At 42.4% G+C, this 16006-nt stretch overlaps 1 protein-coding gene across 2 annotated transcripts in view; it reads right to left on the bottom strand.

The window, feature by feature from the left end:
• Window positions 1–16006, bottom strand: part of kcnq5b (potassium voltage-gated channel, KQT-like subfamily, member 5b) — a 172553-nt gene that overhangs the window by 9040 nt on the left and 147507 nt on the right. For both annotated transcript variants that reach the window (XM_039657429.2, XM_089132226.1), the window contains exon 10: window positions 12817–13037. In XM_039657429.2, the coding sequence (XP_039513363.2) occupies window positions 12817–13037 (221 nt within the window). The remainder of the gene's footprint in view (window positions 1–12816; window positions 13038–16006) is intronic.

Raw genomic sequence — 16006 nt, 5'->3', positions numbered from 1 at the left:
AACAGATTTAGTCAATTAAACCATTGACAAACAATATATATTCCTTAAAGAATGTGTAAATACATTTTAGTATTATTGTTGGAGTTTAACAGCACTTCCTCTTTAAAAAAGGGGAGGAGACCGCAAGAAACTCTGAGTTTACTGAAGAAAACCTGCTCCCGACCAGGTTAGGTTCACGGAGTAAGTTACCATGGTAACTGACTCTGAGTATAAGTTACCTCTCTTTCAGAAATGGGCTTGACTTACTCTGCTGTCTCAGGTTTAACTTACCTCCCTTTCTGAAACGGAAAACCCAGAGTTTCCCTCATTTCAGGGTTAACATACTCAGAGTTTTCACTTAACCTCCTTTCTGAAACAGGCCCCTGGTCTTCGAGGTCAATATGACCCCACATTGAAATGAATGGGAAATGTGAAAAAAACAAACAAACAAACAAACAAACAAAAAAAAACTGTCAAAAAAAAAAAAAAAATCCAGCATTAATCTGAAATTTTTTACACAGAAATGAAGGCCTAGTACAATAGCATAAATACAATGTATCATAAAAAAATTGTATTTCATATGCTAATGCTAAAGCTAATGGTTTAGTTGAGGAATTGTGTGGTATAGACCATTTTGCTAGATGTACACAACACTGGTCCAGAAACACTTCCTGTTTCAGTTTGTAATTGTTTTATTTATTTCACATGTAAAGAAAACATCTTAAAGTTGTTGTTTAACTTTTTGATTCAGTTTTACATGGTTGTATTTTATCCCAGCTTTTGTGTAGTGTTAAAAAAACTGAAACAGGAAGTGCTTCTGGACCAGTCCCAGACAGCAAACTGACATTGAATCAACGTGGAAACGACGTCTCTCATGACATTGAAACAACGTTGATTTTGCTCATCGAATTAACGTTGAACCAACGTCAGACGCGGCATTCTTCAAAGCTAAATGAAAATCGAAAATTGGTTTGCTTTCATAACGTTGAAACAACGCGTTGATTTCAAGTTGATTTTCCGTTAGTTTTGAAAGAATGACGCGTCTGACGTTGGTTCAGCGTTAATTCGATGAGCAAAACAATGTCAGATCAACGTTGTTTCGATGTCATATTTCCACGTTGATTCAATGTCACTTTGCTATCTGGGGTGTTGTTTACATCTTGCAAAATGGTCTATATGGATACAAAAGTACTTTATATCTCCAAAAACACAGCATTAATGAATACTGTAGATGAGAAGTAAACAAAAAAATGATATATTATTTGTATGATTATAAATGTATTTTTTTGGACAATTAATCAACTGTTGGGGTCGTATAGACCCTGAAGCCCAGAAGTGTAAACAGGAAACGAAGACCATTTGAAAGTTAAAGCATTATACCTCACTTTTAACCCAGGAAGTCCCTAAGGGAAATTTAAGGAATGACCAGGTTCAGTCATGTGACAATATGTGCATTTTTGTTGCCACGGCATGCACCTGAAACACATCTCTCTGTAGGCTAGAGAGCGTGGTTAGCTGGTGCTTGCTTACATCACAGGGCACCACAACTTCCAAAAGGAAAATTCAACTGCAGTTTTTACACCGTATATTGTAGAATTAAAACACTTTATACCCCAATGTATAAAAAAAATCAATGAGTAGCAATAATAAAGCCCCAGTCTTACAGATCATTAACTAAAAAAAAGTTGGTTTAGGGTTTACCCTTTAATGAAATGTATTTTGAAAATGTTTTGTGAAAAATAATCAAAAAATTTATTTCAGGTTAAACCATATACCTGAAAAGGTAGAATTTTGCAATGTTATTGCACTATATGCATGTTCAACATGTTGACCTCCAGTGTTAGGTAGTTATTTATTTTATTCAGTTTGCAAAATAATTAAAAAAATTATTTCTGATTAAAACGTATACCTGAAAAGGTCACAGTTATGTGGTTCTGAAATATGTGGCAAAGCAAATAAAATGCAAAAAAAATCTTACTTCTGAAAAAGAGAAGAGAATCTTCCCAGAAAAGTTATGTTTAAAAAAATATAAACAGAAAAAAAATATTTAGCAAGAAAACTGACAAAATGTATTTTTTTTCCAAATAAAAAATGCAAGCCCAATGTGACATATATGTAACATAAAAAATTTATCATAAATGCCCAATGTGGCATATATGTAACATAACAGATCTTTGACAAGGAGTGGTTGTATTTAAAAAAAAACAACAACAGCAGAAACATAAAGTGGTCCACTTAGGCTGTTTTATATGCCCCATAATTTTCCTATAAGGGGAAATTGGTCCGGGTTCTTATGGGTTAAATCATTCAAGAGTGGATATGCAATCCAGATACATCATTGGAACTCTAAAGAGGTGAACCCAGATTGAAGCACATTTCTGCACTAAAAGTGGCTATCTATGGCTACACCTATGATGTAAACCAGAGACTAGAAGGAAAAGTGGTGTTGGTTGCAGATTCAGCTTGCTTTATGCTACATAAAGAATTCACACAAGCTGACTCGAGAGACTGCAATCGATCGGTCTAATAAAGGAGAAAGATATTTACAACCAAAGGGTATTACAGAGGAAGGAATCTATAGTTCTGGCTAAAATATCAAGGTTCGCACTTTGTGCTTAGAGGCAAGACGATTCTTGAATGAAGAATTCCAACAAGTTACTACCCCACTTATTGGATGCTAATGTGTCCCTCCTTTATACATGTAATCAAGTTTTTAAACTGTATGTCCAACCCGATCTCACTGCAATTCGTACAAATTTTATGAGGTGGCTAATTCGTAACAATTCGTACAACCTCACTCGACCATTTTTGCAAAAAAAAAAATCGTACATATTTTACGAGTTGAATTCGTACAAATGACCTACCCCTGACCCCGCCCCTAAACCCATTACGTGGGTTTAGACAAATCATACGAATTCGTACGAGTGAGGTCGTATGAATTAGTACGAATTAGCCACTTTTTAATCACTCTCACAACTTTGTACGAATTTGTCGTGAGATAGCGTTGGTATGTCAGGTTGTCGTATATTAAAAATTAAGATTCAAACTACCGATTAAAAAGTAGACATTTGGTAGACATGTAGTTGCAAATTAATGAGTTAGTTGACATTTACTGTAGTTGCAAAGCTATTTATAGTTTGTAGAATGTCTGAACTGTACTATTGAAATAACCTGGATACTTGTAGGCTTTTTTTGTGGGGCCCCTGCTTGTTAAGGCCTTCATGTCTTAAGCCTTGTTTATACTCGACACGTCCGCAAGAGCGCGAAGGGTGCGCGGCAAAAATTACGTCATTGCGTTGTGGGTGGTCATCAGTGTTGGGTGTAACTAATTACTACTAGTTAGTTACTGTAATTTAATTACTTTTCCCTTGAAAATGTAAAGTAAGGGATTACTCTTCATTTATCTGTAATTTAATTACAGTTACTTCTGATGTAATTGAGGTAAATACTGTGTATAGATCAATCCGATTTCACAGCGATTCGTAAGCATTTTATGAGGTGTCTAAATTGTACGACCGCACTCGTACAAATTCGTATGAATGAAAAAATATGTATGTTTAAATGTCATGAGATCAGACATAAAACAATAGTGGGTTTAACGTCAAAATGTATTGTCTGATGTTAAAAAGTATGTTTTTATAATGTAACCTTCTCCACCTTGGTCATTTTAAGGATAATTCATGCAATTTTATAGTATTTATTTGAAAGAACTAAAACAGATTCATGTCTATCCTTGTTGTAATGCTGGGGCAGAGGCGTTGAGATCCATTTGCAGAGTTTTATTTAAACATGCAATGAAGCAGTGATAGACAGACGTAAACTGTGCTAGTAACAGGGCAATCCAAAATCATCAACTTCATACAGGCAAGGGTCAGGGCAGGCAGCAAGGTTCACAGAAACGAGGATCCAGGCAGAGATCAGAGTACCAGAAAATCACAATAAACAGGAATAAACGCTCGGTAATGATAGCTGATAGAATCAAGACTTCGCAAAGTCACAATGACAAACACAGTCCTTATAAAGGGGCACTAATGAGGAACAGGTGATGCAGATGGGACTAATCAGATGAACTAGGCAGGTGTAAATCCAAGGGGGAGATGGGAAATGCAGTTCCTTAATAATCTGGAGAGAGGGAACGGATGAAGCCAGAGGGAGGCGCAGCCGAGCTCTCTGTCACAGAGCCCCCCCCCTGCGAGCGGCTCCGGAAGCGAGGGCCTGACCGACGACGGGGTCTACCACGGGGTCTTGGTGCTGGACGATCTGGATGGTCCCGATGGTAGGTGGAGAGCAACGAGGGGTCTAGAACATCCTGAGACCTAACCCAAGAACGTTCCTCAGGACCATATCCCTCCCAGTCAATGAGATACTGAAGAACCCCGCCGCGGCGTCTGGAGTCCAGGACCGCTCACACCCGGTATGCCTCCTCGCCACCGACCTCAATGGGAGGAGCCTGGACTGGAGCAATCTCCTCCTGGACCACCTCTCTCCTGGGGGTAGTAGCGGGCCTGAAAAGAGACACATGAAATGTAGGTGAAATGCGGTAATGAGCTGGCAGTGCCAAACGAAAAGAAACTGGAGTGATCTGGCGGAGGATTTTGAACGGGCCGATGAACCGAGGGGAAAGCTTTTTGCAGGGGAGTTTAAGACGGAGATCCTTGGTGGAGAGCCACACCCACTGGCCAGGTCTATACGGAGGTCCTCTGCGCCTTCTACGATCTGCGTTTTGCTGGTAGTGGCGATTAGCGCGCTGCAAATGAACGTGGGCGGTGTTCCAGGTAGCCTCACTGCGCCTTAGCCAAGCATCCACTGCAGGGAGATCCGATGGCTCTCCAGCCCATGGGAAAAGCGGGGGTTGAAAGCCTAAAACACACTGGAAAGGGGTTAATCCTGTGGCTGGCTTCAGCAAAGAGTTCTGCGCATACTCCGCCCAGACCAAAAAACGACTCCAGTCGTGCTGATTCTGGTGACAATAGGTGCGCAGAAAACGGATTAGTTCTTGGTTGAGTCGTTCGACCTGACCGTTGGCCTGCGGATGGTAACCCGAAGTGAGACTCACATTAATATTGAGTTTGGCGCAGAGCTCCCTCCAGACTTTAGAGGTAAACTGGGGGCCCCGGTAAGAAACAATGTCGTCAGGAAGTCCGAAGAGACGGAACACGTGATTTAAAAGAGCCTCAGCGGTCTGAAGGGCGGTAGGCAACCCAGCCAATGGAATGAAGCGGCATGACTTGGAAAAGCGATCTACTACTGAGAGGATGGTAGTGAATCCCTGAGACTGAGGCAAATCAGTGACAAAGTCCACGGCAATGTGAGACCAGGGACGGTGAGGAATGGGCAGAGGTTGTAAGAGACCGGCAGGTTTGAGATGTGAGGACTTGACGGTATTGCAAACCTCACATTGATGGATGAAAGCGATGACGTCGCCTTGCAGAGTGGGCCACCAGAAACGATTGGAGACGAGTTGAGTGGTAGCAGCAATGCCAGGATGACCAGCGCTGGGCGTACTGTGCACCCATTGCACAACTCGATGGCGGAGCTCGAGGGGAACATAGAGGCGATCTGCAGGGCATTCAGGTGAAGCTGTGTGAGCTTGTTGTGAGGCAGTGACCTCCGCAATTATATCCCATTGCACGGGTGCCACGATCAACGTGGTGGGTAGAATAGGCTCTGGTTTGCAGGGTTCATCGGGACTGTCGAATAAGCGTGAGAGAGCATCGGCTTTCCCGTTCTTAGACCCCGGTCTGAAAGTGATCTTGAAATTAAATCTGGAGAAGAACAGAGACCATCGGGCTTGCCGCGCATTTAAACGCTTGGCAGACTTGATGTATTCGAGATTTCTGTGATCTGTAAGCACTGTAAAGGGCTGACGTGCACCTTCCAACCAGTGCCTCCATTCACCAAAGGCTGCCTTCATGGCCAGGAGCTCACGATCACCCACATCATAATTACGCTCTGCCGAGTTGAGCTTCCGAGAAAAGAACGCACAGGGGAACATTTTGGCCGGGTTGCCATGGCGCTGAGAGAGGATCGCGCCCACTCCGGTGTTGGAAGCATCCACCTCCACAATAAATTCCCTCTCTGGATCAGGGTGATGAAGAATGGGAGCTGAGACAAACCTCTCCTTCAACTGTTCAAAAGCAGAAGTGCACTCGGGGGACCACCTGAACCTCCTTCCTCCTCCCTGAAGAAGGGATGTGAGAGGTGCCACGATGATGCTGAAGTTTCTTATAAATCTGCGATAAAAATTGGCAAACCCCAAAAAGCGTTGCAATTCCTTCACAGAAGAGGGTTGCGGCCAGTTAACCACAGCTTGGACCTTGCTATCATCCATAAGAACCCCCTCAGCGCTGATAATGTAGCCCAGGAAAGAGATTCGGGTCTGGTGAAACTCACACTTCTGGATCTTTGCATACAACTGATTTTCGATTAAACGTTTCAGAACAGCTCGCACATCCCTCACATGCGCTTCGTAGGTCTCTGAATAGATCAAGATGTCATCTATATAGACTATGACGTTTCTGTTGAGCATGTCTCGAAAGATCTCATTGACAAAAGCCTGGAACACGGAGGGACTATTGGACAGTCCGAATGGCATAACGTGATATTCATAGTGGCCCGAAGTAGTCGAAAACGCAGTCTTCCACTCATCGCCCTCGCGTATGCGAATCAGGTTGTAAGCATTCCGTAAATCCAGCTTAGTGAAGAACCGAGCTGTGCGAAGCATCTCCAAGGCAGCAGGAACTAACGGTAGAGGATAGCGGTATTTAACCGTCACTTCATTTAGACCCCGAAAATCGATGCAAGGACGGAGGCTGCCATCCTTCTTCTTCACAAAAAAAAATCCAGCTGAGGCAGGAGAAGTAGAGGGGGTTATGAAACCCTTGGACAGTTGTTCCTCGATGTAAGCCTTCATGGCATCGGTTTCGGGCTGAGATAACGGATACACCCTCCCACGAGGAGGTACCGCCCCAGGCAGGAGTTCAATGGCACAGTCACCTGCTCGATGTGGAGGTAGTTGATCAGCCTCTCTCTCACTGAATGCCAGACTCAAATCATGATAAACTGCTGGTAAAACATGAAGAATGGGTTCTTTTGACTCAACGCAGATCTCTGGGCTTGGGACGGCGGGTATGCAGTTCTTATGACAAAATGGAGACCACTGTGAAATCCTCCTCTCTGACCAAGAAATCTGGGGGTTGTGATTCTCCAACCAAGGAAATCCCAATATCACTGGATAAAGCGGTGAATTGATGGTAAGGAGCTGTATGGTTTCAGAGTGCAGAGAACCGATGTTGAGAGTTATGGGTTGTGTGATGGACTGCACCCTCCCGGTCCCCAGGGGGCGCCCGTCCAGCGCTGCCACCTCCACATGAGAATCACAAGGGACGAGAGAGAGACGGTGAGTTTCGGCAAAAGTGATATCAACAAAACTTCCTGCCGCTCCAGAATCAATTAATGCTTTAGTTTTCACAGTCTTGCCATTACATAGTAAAGAAACTTCCAGAACCAATGAGTTAAGAGGAGAAGTCAACGGACTCACCGCACTAGGAACTGTTGAAGTGGATCTCCCCTGGGGTCTCACAGGACAGGACGCTCTCAGATGACCGGGTTGAGCGCAATACAAACAGAGATTGTTCCGCCTTCTTCTCTCCCGTTCGGCCGAAGAGATATGCGTGACGCCGATCTGCATAGGTTCGGGTTCAGTGCTGACCGATGGCTTGAAGAAGAAGTTCGTCTGATATGATGAGCGACGAGCCCTGATGAGGTGATCAAGACGAATGGCGAGATCCATGATTTGATTTAAAGTCTTTCCATCGTCGCGGCAGGCTAGCTCTCCCTGTAGCTCCGAGATGAGACCCTTTCGGTATAAGAGCTTGAGTGGTTCATCGGTCCAGCCCGTCTGTGCAGCGAGTGTCCGAAATGCGAGAGTGTAGTCAGCCGCTGTGGAGTTTCCTTGGCGTAACGAAAGAAGAAGCTCCCCCGGATCCTTGCCATCCGCCGGATGCTCAAACACCTCTCTGAATTGAGTAACAAACATATCATAAGAGAGTGTGGAAAACTGACCTCCTGACCACATCGCGGTTGCCCACTCCAGCGCTTTTCCGGTTAGAAGCGAACATACAAAGGCGATGCGGCTGTCGTCGGTGGGGTGCTCCCGTGACTGGTTGAAATAAATCTCACACTGCATCAGAAAACCTTTACAAGCGATGGGTGACCCATTGAATTTTTCGGGCAGTGACATTCTGGGATTGCCGGAGAAGGTACTTCCGACCGGTTGAGGAGGCGCAGGTGCAGCGGGCGTGGGAACCCGATTTGCAGCGGTGTCGGCGGGGGTGAGTGCTTGAACAGATCTCACCAGTTCCTCAGTGAGATTAGTAAGTTTTTGCAGCTGCTGACGATGAGACATCAACTCGGATGCTTGTGATGAAACCTCGTGGGCCAGGCGGAGAAAATCTGCTGGATCTTGTTTTGGCGAAGTCTTCTGTAATGCTGGGGCAGAGGCGTTGAGATCCATTTGCAGAGTTTTATTTAAACATGCAATGAAGCAGTGATAGACAGACGTAAACTGTGCTAGTAACAGGGCAATCCAAAATCATCAACTTCATACAGGCAAGGGTCAGGGCAGGCAGCAAGGTTCACAGAAACGAGGATCCAGGCAGAGATCAGAGTACCAGAAAATCACAATAAACAGGAATAAACGCTCGGTAATGATAGCTGATAGAATCAAGACTTCGCAAAGTCACAATGACAAACACAGTCCTTATAAAGGGGCACTAATGAGGAACAGGTGATGCAGATGGGACTAATCAGATGAACTAGGCAGGTGTAAATCCAAGGGGGAGATGGGAAATGCAGTTCCTTAATAATCTGGAGAGAGGGAACGGATGAAGCCAGAGGGAGGCGCAGCCGAGCTCTCTGTCACACTTGTATTATTCAGCTGGTTGAGATTGATATGGGATTTTGAAAGTAATTAGTAATTAAAAGTAATTAAATACTTTTTAGAGAGAGTAATTAGTACAGTAATCTAATTACACTGTTGAAGAGGTAATTAGTAACTGGTAATTAATTACTTTTTTAGAGTAACTTACCCAACACTGGTGGTCATGCGTGTTGGGTGCGCAAAACCCCATATCGCCTGGCGGTGTGCATGGCACTTTTTATAACATCGCGCACGGCGCCGCATCCGAATATGTACGACTTCGAGCCGAATCTGGCCGAACTGGTACGATCTGTACCGCATGTTTATGATCCTACACAGAGACATTTGCATTGATGGGCGACCATAAAATCTCATTTTGTGAACAGGAACACATTTGCATTACGCACCTCGTTTGCACGTCTTGTCTAAAGTAATTGGTTACATTTACAAAATAAGCCTACAATAGCAGAATTAAGCCCTGCTGGTAAAATTAAGGTTTAAACACTCTCCAATAAGGCTTCAGTTTTTTACATGCAGTGAAAGTAGCCTGCAATAAACCTACTGCATTTACTCTTTTATGAATTAGCCATTAATAAACTACTAATAAACGGCAAACTACTTCTTCACTGCTAATTCCTGGTGGTTTAGAGGAGAATTACTCCGAGTTCGCCTCCTGTCGTTTCACAGAATAGCACAACGGCGAGCACCTCAAGTGTAAACACCTCGTCCATTTGGAGAGGTGCGCGCTCAGTCAGCGGAAACTCGCGCTCGTGCGGACGCGTCGAGTATAAACAAGGCATCAGGCTGCAGAACAACACAGTACAAGACACAAGCATATTAATACAATTAAAGTTAGGTAATAATTTTTCATTAAACATTTGACTAAACTGTTCTGATTTAATGTATATGACATCAAGTGCCTTACAGCCTTCCCACTTTGTATAAAGACTTCAGATTACATTTAAATCATACCATGCCTTTATATATGCATTCATTAATGTGTCTGAATTATACATAATACATATTTTACAACAGACGAGTTGTCTTATTCTCACAGGGGATGTAAACAGAGCCTTAAGCAGTGTAGTCCAATGAGTGGATGGAGTTGTCTAGGCATTGTTTTTTTTTTTGTTGTTGTTGTTTTTTATCTGCCATATAGTTCCTGTCCTCATATTTCAGTGGATGAGCAGTGTTACAGTGCAGAAGATATTTACCACAACAGCATTGGGACTTTTCGTTCTTTTTATCACTCTATTTGTCAGTCAGATTGTGTATTATTGCTGGGGATTTTCTGCAGGTTATATAGTTACATCATCTTTTAGTATATCATGAGTCACTGAATAATTTTCTCAACTGATTTGTTTAAAAACAATGATTAGTTTATAAATGTAACACTCTTATCCACCTTACTTTGCAATACAGAAGAAAGCTATTTTTAGAAGAATAACAAAGTACAATAAAACTATTTGCACTACAAACCAACATGTTATGAATATGATACTAATTTTCGACAGCGATGCCATACAAATATACAGAGCGGCCGCAAAAATGGAAGTTCGAAGACAATATTCTAAAGATCACGGCGTCCACGTTTCTCTGGTGCATAGGTCTATAATAGGTGATTGTTCAAAAATATATGAGTGTGCCATTACACTGTAAAAAACGATCCTGTAAAAAACGGTAAACTACTGGCAGCTGTGGTTGCTAGCATCATACCGTAACTACACGGTCTGTTACTGTTTTTGTGTCAGAGCATATAGCTATTAAATTAAAGCTTTACACTGACAATACAGTATTTAGCTGTTAGTTTCAAAAACAGTAACACACTGTCATTTTACGGTACCACAGATGCCAGTACTTTACCATTTTTTTAACAGGATTTTTTTGTTTTCAGTCTATGTATTTTGCACCAAAGGTACAAATTGACATCTTCAATGTTGTTTAATACTTAAAAATCAAACATCCTACTTAAATTCTTGTAATTCTGTGATTAAAGGGTGTAAATGGGATGTTTCTCTGGTGGTCTTCAGTCAGCCTGACAATTTTTTTTTTCACTTTATCAGAATTATACGAAACTTGGTGCCTTTTGAGGCACTCGCTATATGAACACACACAAATGTGGATTCAATTAGAAAAGGCTAAATTGTCATAAAAACAAATTGAGTAATTACTAAATTAAAATAACATTATAAAAAATACCAGTTTGCAATATCAAGCTGCAAAACATGCACATTAAAGTTACAGATTGCAGCACCCGTTCTTATGTTAAAAATAAGGTTTTGCTTTGACATGTGAAATGGTTGATTCTGCTTTGGTTTCATTTAGAACTATTCTCTATAGTGGAGCACAAATAGATAAAGTAATTGATAATTGTGTTTTAAATGTAAGTTCAAATCAACATAAACTCCTTTTTATTGAACTTTGATTTAAAAGAAATATCACATTTGCAACCCTCTGTTGCACTCTTGCCTGAATGACACTGGTCCAATGAAAAAAAAATGATTTAAACCCAATTTTCATGATTATGTCACAACAAGGCATGATTATGCACACTGATGATTTGCTATAAATAAGGGAGGGAGGGGAAGGGGTCCCTCTCTCAATCAGAGGGACAGATATATTTTTAGTAACAACCAAATATTATGATAATTAATAACATAACCATTACTATTGTCAATAATTACTATTGTCAAACTACATTGTCAATAAGCTCTCATCATGGTTGACTGTAAATATATTTGTTATCTCCTGATATTCTGAGTTTTTTGGTCTAGTAACATTTAAAACATATTTCACCCAAAAAAAATTATATATATATATTTTACCGGTTATGATCAGATTTGTATTTTTATTGTCTTAATTCATCTTGAATTTCATTATGTTTCTACTAGGGCCGGGATTAAAAAAAATAATCTAATTAATTTGAGGCTTTGTAATTAATTAATCGAAATTAATCGCATTTTAATTGCAGAAATATTTGAACTGAGAACAGTGAGAAGATTTTTTTTTCACATGGATTTTTAGTATTACATTGAATAATGACTGAATACATAAGCTTAAGCAACAAAATATTGTTTATTTTTGTTCAACCAAGTCCAACAGACCAGTGCAATTGTATATGTTTTGCGTTGAGGTGAAACTTGAGGGTCGATGTGATATGCCAACCCGATCTAACGACCAAGTCGTACAAATTCGACGAATGATTAAAAAGTGGCTAATTCGTAACAATTCATACGACCTCACTCGTACGAATTAATACGATTTTGCTAAATCGTACATATTTTACGAATTGGCCAATTCGTATGAATTCGTACGAATGACCTACCCCTTACCCCGCCCCTAAACCTAACCATCACGTGGGTTTAGACAAATCGTACGAATTAGTACGAGTGAGGTCGTACGAGTGACGAATTAGTACGAATTAGACACTTTTTAATCATGCGTCGAATTCGTACGAATTGGTCGTGAGATAGTGTTGGATATGCGGATTCCTTGTTGCATAGATTGCACACAACAACCATGCTCTTAATGACGCTTCCATCGGTTCGTTTTTATAACAAAATTTCCCATCCACGGGACCAACCAAAGCGGTCTCGTCAGCATCTTCGTTCATGTTCACTGCGGTTTGATGTTTAGTTGTCTGAGGCATAGACTGTAAAAAAAGTCATGAACGCTAGTTTTATCGGTCCACCGAAACTAATCCAGTGAGAAATGTTCCGCAGTGCAAACATAAGTGCGATTAAAATGCGTTAATTTTTTTGTGTAATTAATTAATGCATTAAAGTCTCTAATTAATTAATCTTAATTAACGCGTTAGTTTCTACACTACATAGACAGCATAGAATAAATGTATAGAGCTATTTTTTTTCAATGCACATAGTGGTTCAATGTAATCCACCAATCAGAATTTCCTTCACCTTCAGTGGTAGACCGTGATTGGCTCTTGAGACGGAGAGAGGGTCTGAATCGGGTGCGGTCATTAAAACTCCAACTCTTCTGGACCTTGGCAGGACTCGATCCATCAGTGCTGATCTCAGCTCCGGGCGAACGTCTGTCTGTAACGGACGTCTGCCTGCTTTTAATGCTCTGTCCACGGGGGCTTGCCATTCTTACTCTGTCCTTAAAACTCAGTTTCTGACTAAAAGGGGGGAAAATTGAGAGAATGAGAGAGTGAAAGAAAGAACAGCACTTTCCTTTCAGCCATGAGCCATGGCAATGCCCATTAAGTACAAGAAAAGTAGATGTATAACTTCAATTTCTACTTTAATGTATAACTTTTAAGTAGAAAACATGCAGAGGCCAAGTCATTTATTTTATCTGCATTGCTTGCTTAGACTCCCGTAGTATTAGAAATGCAGTCAAATAAACTTTATATCATTATGAAAGGCCTCTTCAGATGTGATCTGCCAAGTCAATATGTAATGTAAGATAAAAGAGGTCACTTTCTACCCAAGCAGCTTTCTGTTGTTCATTTCTGTTGGTCATTTTTGGGTTTCAAACATGAAATTTTATAGAGAAACTAGTCTTTTGGTCTCTGAGCTGGTCTTTTGCTGGTCTTACACTCAGGCTTTCTGTTTAATAAGTATCTACTTTGGTTTTTACAAAAGATTGTTTTATCTTTAGTTATATTAACTTGAAAAAAATGACTAGTTGACTCATTATACACTCACCTAAAGGATTATTAGGAACACCAGACTAATACTGTGTTTGACCCCCTATTGCCTTCAGAACCACCTTAATTCTACATGGCATTGATTCAACAAGTTGTTAAAAGATAGGATAGCATATTGATAGGATAGCATCTTGCAGTCGTTGGAGATTTGTGGGATGCACATCCAGGGCACAAAGCTCCCGTTCCACCACATCCCAAAGATGCTCTATTGGATTGAGATCTGGTGACTGTGGGGGCCATTTTAGTACAGTGAACTCATTGTCATGTTCAAGAAACCAATTTGAAATGATTCGAGATTTGTGACATGGTGCATCATCCTGCTTGAAGTAGCCATCAGAGGATGGGCCAGGCCCGTGCAGGGGAACGGGACAAGGAGGTAGCCAAGGCGGGCCTGGGCCACAGAGCGTGGACAGAGCAGGACAAGGCGAAGGCCAGGGCGGAGCAGGACGAGGTGAAGGCCAGGGTGGAGCAGGACGAGGTGAAGGCCAGGGTGGAGCAGGACGAGGTGAAGGCCAGGGCGGAGCAGGACGAGGTGAAGGCCAGGGTGGAGTAGGACGAGCTAAAGGCCAGGGCAGAGCAGGAAGAGGCGAGGTCCATGTCTGATTTGAAGGGCACAGCTTGAACAGAGCTTGAAGGGCAAAGGCAGGGCGAGGCGCAGAGGCGGAGCCGGCAGGGCGAGGCGCAAAGGTGGGGCCAGCAGGGCGAGGCGCAGAGGTACGCTTACCGGAGCCTGGCGAACTGAACGAGTCCTCCTTCTCCTCCTGCGGTGGCGTCTCAATTGAATTGATGATAGTCTCACTGGGCCTGAAGATGCACTCACTGGGCCTGAAGATTTGCTCACTTGAACTGGAGAAGATTCACTCACTTGAACTGGAGAAGATTCACTCACTTGAACTGGAGAAGATTTACTTGCGAGGCTTGATTCACTCGGGGGGCTTGAGTGAAGTGCATGCTCGTCATCGGGGCTCATGTGAAGCGCGGCCTCGGCTGGGCAGACGAGAAGTGCAGGCTCGGCTGGGCTGACGTGAGTCGCGAGCTCGACTGGGCTGACGCAAAGTGCAGACTCTCGATGTTTGCTCTCCTCTGCACCCACAGTAAACGCAGAGCCGCTCCTCAACAGGGCCAGGTCGATATACCACTCTAAAGACCTGTGTGGATCAGGATTCGGGCAGCAGAGACCGGAGTGGTTCCTCTAATCCCCCTCGGAAGAAGATCTTCAAGCATTGGGTGCTCATTTGCGTGAGATGAGCCAGTTCAATAAACTCCGCAACGTACTTTTCTATGGTCCGATTCTCTTGACGGAGAAGAAGACTCCAGAAAGGCATGGTTGCTGGATCACGATGTGGTGAGTTCTTCTGTAACGTTGCTAGTGCAGTTGAAACAAGGTAAAGCCGCTGGATCCATGTGCAGCACACGCTTTATTTAACAGATATACAAACTAGACAGAATACTGGACTACGGAACAGGAACAACCAACACCGGCGTTTACAGTCAACATAAAACAAGAACTCACCAAGACAGGGCAGAAACACAGGGCTTAAATAATCAGGGACAAACAAGCTAAACCAGATAACAAGGGGGCGTGAGAATTAAGAAACACCTGGGATAATTAATAGACAGGGAACCACTGAAAATGAAATGACAAAACACAAAACCACATTATGACACCTACACAGTGGTAACAAGGCATGATGGATCCATGTTCTCATTCTGTTTACGCCAAATTCTGGCTCAACCATCTGAATATCTCAACAGAAATCGAGACACATCAGATGAGGCAACATTTCTTCTGTCCAAAAACTGTCAAATTGTAGCCTCTTTTTCCTATTTGTAGTGGAAATGAGTGGTACACTTGGTGGGGTCTTCTGCTTCTAGCCTGTTTGCCTCAAGGTTGTGCATGTTGTGGCTTCACAAATGCTTTGCTGCATACCTCGGTTGTAACGAGTTGTTATTTCAGTCAAAGTTGCTCTTCTATCAGCTTGAATCAGTCGGCCCATTCTCCTCTGACCTCTAGTATCAACAAGGCATTTTCGCCCACAGGGCTGCTGCATACTGGATGTTTTTCCCTTTTCACACCATTCTTTGTAAACCCTAAAAATGTTTGGAGTTCAGGAGATTGTCTTGACCAGGACCACACTCTTAAATGCACTGAAGCAACTGCCATGTGATTGGTTGATAAGATAATTGCATTAATGAGAAATTGAACAGGTGTTCCAAATAATCCTTTAGGTGAGTGTAGGTCGGACAGCTGAGTATGACTCAGTGGCCAGCGGCCACTCAAAAATGCAGCACTGCAGTGAGTCATCCACTTCTGTTCAATAATGTCACATTAGCAACTATGCTAATTATGGTATCATTGTCTCTTGGTCATTGATGAGTAGTGCTTCATAAATTAGAGGATGGATGGTTGTTTCACACAAACAGGTTAGAACCCA

This window comes from Pimephales promelas, chromosome 6 (assembly GCF_988280905.1).
Source record: "Pimephales promelas chromosome 6, fPimPro1.hap1.1, whole genome shotgun sequence".
NCBI classification, from domain to species: Eukaryota; Metazoa; Chordata; class Actinopteri; order Cypriniformes; family Leuciscidae; genus Pimephales; species Pimephales promelas.
This window is presented reverse-complemented; position numbering and strand designations above follow the sequence as displayed.